Source organism: Pongo abelii, chromosome 11 (assembly GCF_028885655.2).
Source record: "Pongo abelii isolate AG06213 chromosome 11, NHGRI_mPonAbe1-v2.0_pri, whole genome shotgun sequence".
Classification (NCBI taxonomy): Eukaryota; Metazoa; Chordata; class Mammalia; order Primates; family Hominidae; genus Pongo; species Pongo abelii.
The window spans coordinates 104,119,742-104,132,583 of record NC_071996.2 but is presented as its reverse complement, the minus strand read 5'-3'; the positions used below and the strand labels follow the sequence as shown (position 1 = coordinate 104,132,583).

The 12,842-nt window shown below is 41.7% G+C and overlaps 1 protein-coding gene across 1 annotated transcript in view; it reads left to right on the top strand.

The window, feature by feature from the left end:
* ORC2 (origin recognition complex subunit 2) overlaps positions 1–6,803 on the top strand; it is a 55,010-nt gene extending 48,207 nt beyond the window's left edge. Inside the window, exons 16-18 of the mRNA XM_024243642.3 lie at positions 2,988–3,049; positions 3,563–3,681; positions 5,591–6,803. Of these exons, the coding sequence (XP_024099410.1) occupies positions 2,988–3,049; positions 3,563–3,681; positions 5,591–5,677 (268 nt within the window). The 3' untranslated portion in view covers positions 5,678–6,803. The remainder of the gene's footprint in view (positions 1–2,987; positions 3,050–3,562; positions 3,682–5,590) is intronic.
* Positions 6,804–12,842: the final 6,039 nt, after the last annotated feature.

The following is a 12,842-nucleotide window of genomic DNA, read 5'->3' as shown; positions in this document are numbered from 1 at the left end:
GCCTGTAATCCCAGCACTTTGTGAGGCCGAGGCGGGCGGATCATGAGGTCAGGAGATCGAGACCATCCTGGCTAACATGGTGAAACCTCATCTCTACTAAAAAATTAGCCAGGCGTGGTGGCGGGCACCTGAGGTCCCAGCTGCTCAGGAGGCAGAGGCAAGAGAATGGCGTGAACCTGGGAGGCGGAGCTTGCGGTGAGCCGAGATCGCACCACTGCACTCCAGCCTGGGCGACAGTGCAAGACTCCGTCTCAAAAATAAAAAATAAAAAAATTGAAATAGGCATTAAATGGTTATCTAATGAAATTTTTTGATGGAATTGGGGACAAAGTCTTCATTCTGTTTTGTTATTACTAATAATAAAAGTCCTTAACTGCTGAAGGACTGTTGGAAGTTGCTGTGTGTAAAGTTGAGGGTCCATGCAGTGTGAGAACTCACAACATTAAATATGGCACTGGCTACGCTAATGCAAGTTTTTTTTTTTTGAGATGGAGACTCATGGTGTCGCCAAGGCTGGAGTACAGTGGCAAGATCTCGGCTCACTGCAACCTCCCTCTCTGGGGTTTAAGGAATTTTCATGCCTCAGCGTCCCACAAGTAGCTGGGACTAGAGGCATGCACCACCACACCTGGCTAATTTTTGTATTTTTAGTAGAGATGGAGTTTCACCATGTTGGGCAGGCTGGTCTTGAACTCTTGACCTCAAGTGATCCACCCACCTTGACCTCCCAAAGTGCTGGGATTACAGGCATGAGCCATCATGCCCAGTCTAATGCAAGTATTTTTTAGTTTGGCATGCCTAAATGTCTGTGTGCTAGCCTTAACATTTTCTTATTTAAACTATTTTGAAATTTTGCTTGATTCTGCAAACTCCAATATCATTTAGACTTTACTTGGTATGTGATTGAATAAAAATTTTAACCAAAATTAAGCTCTGGAGTTAGTAGTAGTACCTAGTTAAAAAGTAGTCATTGAGGGCCGGATGCGGTGGCTCACTCCTATAATCCTAGCACTTTGGGAGGCTGAAGTGGGCGGATCACTTGACGCCAGGAGTTCAGGACCAGCCTGGTCAACATGGTAAAACCTCGTCTCTACTAAAAATATAAAAAATTAGCTGGGCGTGGGTGGTGTCCACCTGTAATCCCAACTACTCAGGAGTCTGAGGCATGAAAATCACTTGAACCTGGGAGGCCAAGGTTGCAGTGAGCCAAGATCGCACCACTGCACTCCAACCTGGGCAACAGCAAGATTCTGTCTCAAAAAAAAAAAAGTGTTCATTGAGATGATCCAAAATATGATTATAGTAATTGTTTTCTAGACCTGCATAACAATGAAAATGCATATAAGTTTTGAATTTTTGGCATACCCAAGGACTGATGGGAGTCTTAGTTTGTGTAACACTGCTTCTAACCCCATAATTCTACTTGGTTCACTCTTCCATGGAATAATTCAAAATACGAAGAAATAGGTACAGTTTTATTTAATGCTGAATTATTTTTTCTGTATCCAGTCATCCATTAAGAGTTATTTTTAATCTAAAATTAGAAATAATGTAAACATCCAAACCAATAGGGAAATGGTAAGTTTATGGTACATGGTAGATAAGCAGCTGTTAAAACTTCCTTAAGTTCTTCTTACATGTGGCAAAAAAAAGAAAAGAAAAACTTGTTTGGAGAAGTTTTAAAGACATGGGAAAAATCAGGCCGAGGCGGGTGGATCACCTGAGGTTGGGAGTTCAAGACCAGCCTGACCAACACGGCGAAACCCCGTCTCTACTAAAAATACAAAATTAGCTGGGGTGGTGGCACATGCCTGTAATCCCAGCTACTCGGAGGCTGAGGCAGGAGAATTGCTTGAACCCAGGAGACAAGAGGTTGCGGTGAGCCAAGATCGCGCCATTGCACTCCAGCCTGGGCAACAAGAGCAAAACTCTGTCTCAAAAAAAAAAAAAAAAAAAAAAAGACGTGGGAAGCATCAAAAAGTGAAGAAGCAAGGTATAAAGTGGTATATGCAGTATATAAATGTGTGAATTTATGTTATTTCCACCCGCCTCATTCCACAAAGATTTGAGATAACAGCATACCCAGTATGATCTCAACACCAAGTGTTAATGGATATGGGATTGATATTTTTCTCTTTAGATGTTATTCTGTATTCCAGCTTTTCTACCAACACTAACCTAAAAAGTTAAGAAAAAAAATACTTTCATATTTTATTTTTTTGAGACAGGGTGTCTGTCGCTCAAGTACAGCCTCAAGCTCCCAGGCTCAAGTGATCTTTGCACCTCAGCCTCCCGAGTAGCTGAGACCATGGGCGCATACCACTATGCCTGGCTAATTTTTTAGTTTTTTATAGAGACAGAGTCTCACTATATTGCCCAGGGTGGTCTCAAACTCCTGGGCTCAAGCAGTCCTCCCACCTCAGTCTCCCACAGGGGTGAGATTATAGGTGTGAGGCACCACACTCAGCCTATATTTTTCTTTAGAAGAAATAAAAAAGCGGGCCGGGTGCGGTGGCTCATGCCTGTAATCCCAGCACTTTGGGAGGCCGAGGCGGGCAGATCACGAGATCAGGAGATCGAGTCCATCCTGGCTAACACGGTGAAACCCCGTCTCTACTAAAAATACAAAAAATTTAGCCAGGCGTGGTGGTGGCCACCTGTAGTCCCAGCTACTTGGGAGGCTGAGGCAGGAGAATGGCGTGAACCCAGAAGGCAGAGCTTGCAGTGAGCCGAGATCGTGCCACTGCACTCCAGCCTGGGCAACAGAGCGAGACTCCGTCTCAAAAAAAAAAAAAAAAAGAAATAAAAAAGTTTTCTGTTTAAGTAGGCAAGGATATGATATTCCTTGGAGGAACAGAAGAAGATAATGCAGACAGGCCAAGTACTTGACATTTTCTTTGTGTATTTTGCTATTAGTTGTTACCTTTTGATGTTATCATTTTGGATTTAAATTCCTGTTTTTTTTTTTTTGTTTGTTTGTTTTTTAGGGGAATTTTCAGGCTACTAATAAAGTACCAGCTGGACAACCAGGATAACCCTTCTTACACTGGTATCCAATATTTATGACATTCAATTGTGTAATTTTTGTTTTACCCCGTACATTTCCTTTCTCTGGAATTTAATGACAGCAGTGCAGTTTTTCACAGCAGTAAGTGGTCACTCATGTTGGGTATGTCTGCCACATAGCAAATTTTCAAGCAGCTCTACAGATCCACTGCTAAGCAAGGTGTTTGCCGACACAAATTGAAGGACAAACCCAGCTTACTTTTAAAATTTTCTGTGCTAACTATGGATGTGTATCTGCCAATTACATATTTTTCATATTCTATGCATCTTAGGAGATTTTCTTCCCCTTTGGCAAAAAAGATTTCAACAAACATTTTAATAATTGTTCTGCTCTCATGACTTACTTGTTCCTTCTTTAAAAGTCCTATCAATACTTGTTCACTGCTCTGGGATAACATGCAAATAGCACTTTTATTCTGTTCTTTTGTATGGGTGTTTGTATATTGGGTCATGTCTTAAGTGCTGACTTATGTTCATATCCTTTTGAACTTGCCAGGCCTTTCTTTTCAAGATTTTTACCAGCAGTGTCGGGAGGCATTCCTCGTCAATAGTGATCTGACACTCCGGGCCCAGTTAACTGAATTTAGGGACCACAAGCTTATAAGAACAAAGAAGGTAAGACTCCACTATTGTAGCATTGTATGCCAGGAATAGTCCATATCATTTACTTAAGGACACATATACCTTTGATTTAGACCTGATTTTGAAACTGATGTTCCATGTTGAGTCGCAGAGATTCATTTAGCAGATGTGCCATTTGAGTTTGTAGAAAGAGCCATGGTAGAAGTACCCTGCTTCAGAGCACAGCAGAAAACTCCTCATATGTTCTAGTCCAGAGTAATAGGCAATTAGAAACATGGTGTGAGTCAAATAATTCTGTTCTTTTGTTTTTTCTCTCTTGCTCATTCATTAATTTGGTCTGTATTTATTGAGTACTAGCTACACAGATATCGCACAAAGTATCAGGATACAGTAGTAAGCAAAAACCTGATTGCTTTTCTCATGGAGCTTAAAATCTAATGAGGGAGATGGACATTAGTCAAGTAATCGCACACATAACATTTTAACTGTAAGGAATTCCTATGATTAGAAGGTACATAGTTCTGAAAGAGTTTATTTAAATAGGTGGATTTGACCTAATTATGGATAGATATCAGAAGAGACCACTGAGCTGAGATCTAAAGGAAGACTAGAAGGCCAGGCGTGGTGGCTCATGCCTGTGATCCCAGCACTTTGGGAGGCCAAGGTGGGTAGATCATTTGAGCCCAGGAGTTTGAGACCAGCCTGGCAACACAGGAGACCCTGTCTATGAAAGAAAGAAAAAAAAAGAGCTGGTTGTGGTGGCACGCACCTGTACCTGTAGTCCCAGCTGCCCAGGAGGCTGAGGTGGGAGGATCACTTGAGCCTGGAAGGTGAAGGCTGCAGTAAGCCATGATCGTGCCACCGCACTCCAGCCTGGGCAACAGAGTGAAACCCTATTTCAAAAAGAACAAAATACACACACTGAAAGAGTGACATTTTAGGGAGACAGATGATGAGTTCATGATCTTAATCAGTTTAGACAACTCTGTTTGAGGTTCCTTTGAGATTTCCAAATGGAAATGTCAACTATGCAGTTGGAGACCTAGGACAAGAAACCAGAGGAAAGATCTGGGTTGGAGAGAGAAGATTATGATTCCTATGTATTTAGATTATAACTGAAACCAGGCATTGGGGGTACTACCTAAAGGGAGGACATTTAGTGAGAATAGAGAGCTAGGAGATAAGGCCAGAAGTCTGACATTTAACAAAAGTAAAGGATAAGCCTGCAGAGGTGAGAAACAGCCAGAGAACTAGGAAGAAAACCAGCATGTGATGTCACAGAAGCCAAGAGAAGCATGTTTTAATGCAGAGAAAATAGCAGTGTCAGATGCTGCTGAGAGGCCAAAAAGATTAAGACTGAAAATATCTGTGAGATTTAGGAATATAAAATTCCTGATGGTCTAAGCAAATGATGTGATAATGGGAACAGTAGCTCAGTTGAACTATGTTGAATGAGAAGTGTGGAAATGGAGACTGCCATCATAGCCAACTTGCTTGGAGAAGTGCAGAGATAATGTGATAGATGGAGAGGAATGAAGGTGTGTAGTGAGGGTTACTGAAAAATTGGACACACTTGAATGTATTAAATATTTAAAACCCAACAGGGAAGGTTCTTGTTGAAAGGAGGAAGAAAGGACACAGACATCAATAGTGTTAGATTCTAAACAGGGCAGGAAGGTGAAGAATGATCTAAAGCACAATGAAAAAAATAAATACCCACCTACCCACCCTCTAGTTAGTTGTCTTTTCCACTATAAGGCTGTTTAACTATAACTCCATATATTTAAGTATATATGACTGTGTGCCCTTTTGCCTTTTTATACTTATATATTTAAAATATTACATCAAAGAAATAAATTCATTTTTTCTTTAGCCTCTACAATAGAAGAGTTCATATACCTCTTACGAATGACTAATGTACAGGTATTCTTAAATCTTTCAGGGAACTGATGGAGTAGAGTATTTATTAATTCCTGTTGATAATGGAACATTGACTGATTTCTTGGAAAAGGAAGAAGAGGAGGCTTGAAGCTTTCCTTTATTCTTGAACCTCCCATGGAAGGGTCGTACCCCAGCTGCCACTCCTCTAGTTGAAAGTGTTGTGTTTACATCTGACATTAAATTATTTTTCCAGCATACAAGATTTAAATTTGGGAAGAGGGGGATGTCCTCAATTAGAACTTTTGATCAGCCTGGCTGGTACCGTCTAGTACTATGCAGTGGTCCTCAAGTTGGAGAAAATGTGCCTTTCATTCATTACCTCTCTGGAGACTTCTTGCTGGAATGAACAGTGTGCTCAGGGACTATTTGGAACTGGATGTTTTTGAATTATTTTATACTTAGAGATATTCTGAATTTTTTGAGGGCCTTTTAACACTCCCCGAGCTGATTGTTTGCAAGTGTGTTTGTTCCAGAGTGTGGAAGTATAAAGACATGGGCATCACGTAAATTGGCTTTGTTTGCTATTCTGTGTGTCAGAACCAACGAGTGTAATGGAGAGGGCAGGTCATCTCTTGTTGTTTCTAAAACAACTTAAAAGGTATAGATTGGGAAGAGGTGAGTGATCCAGCTTTCTCCTTTTGGATTGAGGCTATGTACTTGGTGGGGGCAGGGGAGGGAATATATTATAATGCTATTCAGTTGGGACAATGGGAAAAACAGAGTATATAGGGTATCTACCCAGCCTAGAAAGCATAGGAACAATACGTCATATATTTGGAACAGTTAATGTCTGTGCCATGACCTTCATGATACCAGTGAGAAGCCAGGCTAGAGAAATAAAATCCTGAATTACATTTTAGTAATTGTTTTCAAGACAACAAAAAATAAAACATTTCATTATTCTTGTATATTGACATTTTTTTTTTCTTGAATAACATGCAGGTGAGTAGCATATTAATGGCTGGCTGTAAATTAATCTTGATTCCTCTGTCAAGTAGACCTAAAACTCACTGTAAGATATTTCAGTTTTTTCCTTGAAGTGATGATTTCAAGCCTCCTAAATATTTGCACAAGACTTTTTTCTTAGGAAAGAGAAAAGGCTCACTTTGCTACTGTTGTCAGTTTACAGTCATCACGTACCCCCTGAAATATTTGACACTTGGAAATGAAGTTCTTCCTGAAAATATCACTGCAATAAAATATGTACTACATCAGCATTTCTCACTCATTTCTTATCTTGTAAACCTCTTTCATGAAAATATTTCCAAAAATCCTTGGAATTTTTAAATAATTTTTCTTGTGGCATATAATTAAGTAATTTTGGCCAGGCATAATGGCTTATACCTGTAATCACAACACTTTGGGAGGCCAAGGCAGGAGGATCTCTGGAGCCCAGGAGTTTAAGAACAGCCTGGGCAACATAGTGAGATCTTGTCTCTACAAAAAATTTTAAAAATCATCCGGGCATGGTGGCCCATGCCTATAGTCCTAGCTGCTGTGGAGGCTGAGGCAGGAGGATCGCTTGAGCCCAGGGGTTCAAGATTACAGTGAGCTATGATTGCCACTGCACTCCAGTCTGGGTGCAGAGCAAGACCTTGTCTTTTTTTTTTTTTAAAAGCATTTTTTAAAAAAGTAATTTTATGTTAAGTCCATGGGCTTAGTCTTTTTTTTTTTTTTTTTTTTTTTTAGATGGAATTGCACTGTCATCCAGTCTAGAGTGCAGTGGCGTGATCTAAGCTCACAGCAGCCTCCGCCTCCTGGGTTCAAGTGATTCTCGTGCCTCAGCCTCCTGAGCTGGGACTACAGGCACACGCCACCACGCCTGGCTAGTTTTTGAATTTTTAGCAGAGATGGGGTTTCACCATGTTGGCCAGGCTGGTCTTGAATTCCTGACCTCAAGTGATCCTGCCTCGGCCTCCCAAAGTGCTGGGATCAGGGGTGAGCCACTGTGCCTGGCCAAGGGCTTAGTCTTAAATATAACCTCTAGTCAAAATGTTTAAACAAATTTGTACATAAATGTGATTTAAAAAATTTTTTTAATAGTACCAAAGGATATTCAGTGAAAGTGAGTTTCCTGCCCACTCCCTGATCCACCCAGTTCTTTAGGCAACCACTGATAGCATTTTCTTAAGTATTCTTCCAGATATCGTCTATGCATATGTAAAAGTATCTGTCTTTCTCCTTTTAAAAACACAATTGGTAATATATCATACTTGCTGGTTTGCACCTTGCTTTTTTTGCTTAATATATCTAGTTTATAATGACCTAATGTGCAAATTTTTGCATCTGCCCTAAATATCTACTGGTTATTTTTATAATTTTTGTGTCTATACTATTTGCAAGCAGTATGTGTCAGTAGACTTTATTATTAATAAATAAAAAGCCAATTTGAATAGAATCACTTTGTAAATTTGTAGTGCTGGTTTTTTACTAAAAATATTTTTAAGTTCTTCAAAAGAAGTTTTATGAGTGCATCTTACAGATCTGGTGAAGATCTTGGCACATTATTGTATGCTGTTTGTTGACTTGTGTCCGCATCGGTGTCCCTGAGGCTCTAGCAGTTATGTCTTGACTGCTAAGGCTCTAATTTCTTCTACTGTGTTAACTTGCTTCTGGCAAGATTGAACAGATCTACTGAAACCTTGAAAGGTTTTCTGGGTACTCTTAATAAAATTGCAAAAAAAAAAAAAAGGCACAGGAGATGTCAAACATTTATTGTTTATAAATTTGCCACAGTGCTGAATTTATTGTGCAAGGACTGCTAAATTAGTTCTCACAGTAGTCCAGAAACTGGACTTTCTTAGCATCGTTTGTTATTTTAATACATGATCACTTCACTCATATAAAAGATCAGTGGAGGCCGGGCATGGTGGCTCACGCCTGTAATCCCAGCACTTTGGGAGGCTGAGGCAGGCGGATCACGAGGTCAGGAGATCGAGACCATCCTGGCTAACACAGTGAAACCCCATCTCTACTAAAAATACAAAAAATTAGCCGGGCGTGGTCACGGGTGCCTGTAGTCCCAGCTACTCGAGAGGCTGAGGCAGGAGAATGGCGTGAACCCAGGAGACGGAGCTTGCAGTGAGCCGAGATCGCGCCACCACACTCCAGCCTGGGCGACAGAGCGAGACTCCGTCTCAAAAAAAAAAAAAAAATTCAGTGGAAACAGGCGCGGTAGCTCACACCTGTAATCCCAGCACTTTGGGAGGCCAAGGCAGGCCAATCTCTTGAGGCCAGGAGTTCAAGACCAGCCTGGCCAACATGGCGAAACCTGTCTCTACTAAAAATACAAAAAATTAGCTGGGCATGGTGGCACGCACCATGTAGTCCCAGCTACTCAGAAGGCTTAGGTGGATCGATCATCTGAGCCCAGGAAAGCTGAGGCTGCAGTGAGCTGTGATCATGCCACTGCACTCCAGCCTGGTGGGTAACAGTGAGACCTTGTCTCAAAATAAAAGATCAGTTGGTTTGGGGGCTGATAAATAGATTTTGCCTAACTTTTAAACAAAATAACTTTAGAAGTTTACTCTTTTTGTTCCAGCTAATTCAAATGTGGAGGCAGTGGCATTGTTCAGAATGTACTTTTTATATTCTATGAGGTCAAATTACTCTTCCAGCAGAATCCTGAATAGCCTAAATTTGAACACTTACTACACAAAAGGCAGTAGTTGTGAGGATATGAAGGTGAAATATGAAATGTCTATAAGTGTTTGTTTTTGAGACAGGGTCTCTGTCACCCAGGTTAGAGTGCAGGGGTGCCATCTCAGCTCACTGCAGCCTTGACCTCCTGGGCTCAAGTGATCCACCCACCTTATCCTCCTGAGTAGCTGGTACTACAGGAGGCACACACCACCACACCTGGCTTTTTTTTTTTTCTGTAGAGATGGGGTTTCACCATGTTGCCTAGGCTGGTCGTGAACTCCTGGGCTCAAGTGATCCACCTGGGTCTCCCAAAGTGCTGGGATTAACAGGTGTGAGCCACCTCACCCAGCCGATGAGGTTTTAATAGCATAAGTTATAGCATCCTTAATGTGTTGAATAAGGCAAATTTGAAAAGACTGATGCTATGGAAAATATAACTTTAACCATGAGTACAATACAAAGCTCATTACTAAATTTTCATACCAATTTTTATATTTATCACTGGCCCCAGGCTTCCCAAGTATTTAGGGTCAACATCTTTACCTTTGCTACCCAAAGTGTAGGTCTTAAAATGGCAGCATTTGCCTGGCATGGTGGCTCACGCCTGTAATCCCAGCACTTTGGGAGGCTGAGACGGGTGGATAACTTGAGGTCAGGAGTTCTAGACTACCCTGGCCAACATGGTGAAACCCCATCTCTACTAAAAATACAAAATTAGCTGGGCATTGTGGCGAACGCCTGTAATCCCAGCTACTTGGGAGGCTGAGGCAGGAGAATTGCTTCAACCTGGGAGGCGGAGGTTGTACTGAGCTGAGATCGTGCCACTGCACTCCAGCCTGGGTGACAGAGTGAGACTCTGTCTCACAAAAAATAAAAAATAAAAAAAAATAAGGCCAGGTGTGGTGGCTCACGCCTGTAATCCCAGCACTTAGGGAGGCCGAGGCGGATGGATCACCTGAGGTCAGGAGTTCGAAACCAGCCTGACCAACATGGAGAAACCCTATCTCTACTAAAAATGCAAAATTACCTGGGTCTGGTGGCACATTCCTGTAATCCCAGCTACTCGGGAGGCTGAGGCATGAAAATCGCTTGAACCTGGCAGACGGAGGTTGTGGTGAGCCAAGATCACGCCATTGCCCTCCAGCCTGGGCAACAAGAGTGAAACTCCATCTCAAAAAAAAAAAAAAAAGCCAGGCTCAGTGGCTCACGCCTGTAATCCCAGCACTTTGAGAGGCCAAGGCAGGAGGATTCCCTGAGCTCAGGAGCTCAAGACCAGCCTAGGCAGTGTAGCAAAACCTGGTCTTTACAAAAGTAAAAATTTTTTAATTTGAAAAAATTAGTCAGTAGGGGGTGGGTGGTGGCAGGTGCCTGTAGGCCCAGCTACTCAGGAGACTGAGGAGGGAGGTTCACTTGAGTCCAGGAGTTTGAAGCTGCAGTGAGCTATGATCACACCACTGCACTCCAGCCTGGGTGACAGAGGAAGACCTTGTCTCCAAATAAAAAAGAAAAGGGAGGGAGAAGATTAGGATTTTGCTTTGGGACTGGTGAAAGGAGGGCAGGAGAACTCTGAGAGATTGTTTCCTGAGGCCTGCCCCTGAGGCTTAACACACCTAAAAGACTGTAACAAGGGCTAGAGGAGCTATAAGCCGGGAACTGTGCAGAAACATGTATATATGTATGTTTTATATATGATAATATATGTATATTTTAACACCCCACATATTAAAAATCCAGATTTCCTTTGCCCCTGAAAGATCAGGAAGACTTGGCCACGCTGGACCTTCATTCTGCCCAGCAGCAGTTGCCTTGGGCTGAACTGTTGCTGCCACCTCCTGGCCAGCTTCACTTCTTTCCTGTGCTAGTGTCTGATTTGGATCCTGATCTAGATTGGTATGGAGCACCCTCTAATACATGTGCACAAGAGATTATATAAGGTGTCATGGATGCACAACAAAGGTGGTGACACTATTCCCTACAATCTGCAACCTTCCACCTGGAATGTACTGTCCATGTGGGCATCCAAGGCGACCTTGTAAGTCCTACAGGATAGGGAAGATTTTTCATGTGACACCTGTGAGGGAATGTGCATGTCCTTCCTCAGCCTTCAGCTTTCTGGAGTAGACAAGGGATTACTAAACCACTGTTTCATGTCAGTATGTGGCCTTATTTATTAAATCAGCAAAACAACACAAAACATGTCATTAGACACTAAGCTTAAAAATGACATTTCAGGCCAGGCACGGTGGCTCACACCTGTAACCCAGCACTTTGGGAGGATGAGGTGGGCGGATCCCCTGAGCCTAGGAGTTGGAGACCAGCCTGACCAACATGGTGAAACCTCATCTCTACTAAAAATACAAAAGTTAGCTGGGAATGGTGACATGTGCCTGTAATCCCAGCTACTTGGAATGTTGAGGCAGGAGAATCGCTTGAACCCGGGAGGCAGAGGTTGCAGGGAGCTGTAATCATGCCACTGCTCTCCAGCCTGGGCAACAGAGTGAGACTCTGTCTCCAAAAAAAAAAAAATGACATTTAAAGAAAATGACATTTCTTTTAAGCAGTGTTCCTTTGTATTTTAATAATCCTGTATTTAATATAGATTAAGTAAATATTTAAGTTACAATGGACGTCACATAAAAGTTCCCTTAAAGATAGGTAAGAAGATAAAATAGATACTTAAAAGGAAATAAGGGAGTCAAAATACTAGAAAAAAAATCAAACACAAAAGGCGGCAGTAATGGAGAAAACATAAGTGAAAGATGCCGGACACAAAGGACCACATATTTATGATTCCACTTATAGAAAATATCCAGAATAGACAAATCCATAGAAATAGGATCCAGGGGATGGGAGGAGGAAATTATTACTTAATTGAGGCTTCCCTCTGTGGTGATGAAAAATGCTTTGGAACTGTAGTGGTAACAGTACCACAACACTGTACATGTACTAAAAGCTACGGAATTGTATACTTTAAAATGGTGAATTTTGGAAGGGGGGGGGCGGGAAAATAAAATGGTGAATTTTATGTTATGTGAATTTTACCACAATAAAAAATAAAAAGAGAAAAAGTTGCTTTACACAAAAGCATGAAGTAAAAATTACATGTGGTATGGTAAAATAGCACAAATCATAAAAGCAATCTAAGAATGCCTAAAATGGAGAGAATATTGCTTTAGCCAGATTACCTGAGAACGGCAGTCCTCAGGTGGAGAAAGGTGTATCTGCCCTGCCCAACCAGCAGCAGGCAGGCAGGGGCCTCGCAGCCCAGTGCAGGCGCTGTTTAGAAAGGGGCATCCACATGGATAAAAGGCCCAGATTAAATGAGGCAGGATGATATTTTGAGATATCTGACTTTGTTCTTTCTGCTCTGGAATTTCACTCCCTGGCCCTGCCCCCTGCCTGCGGCAGCCAAGTTCATTGCCAGGAGAGGGAAGTGACAGAGCAGAAATCGGGAACAAAGGACTGTGGAAGAAAAAAAAAATTACAGGTAAGTCATCTAAAAAGCAATAAAGTAACAGTAATATGAATAATGGTTGTGTATATATATTTTCAAAACAACATCCTGATAAATCTCATTCTGATTCTGAAATTTAGGTGAGAGACTGGAATGT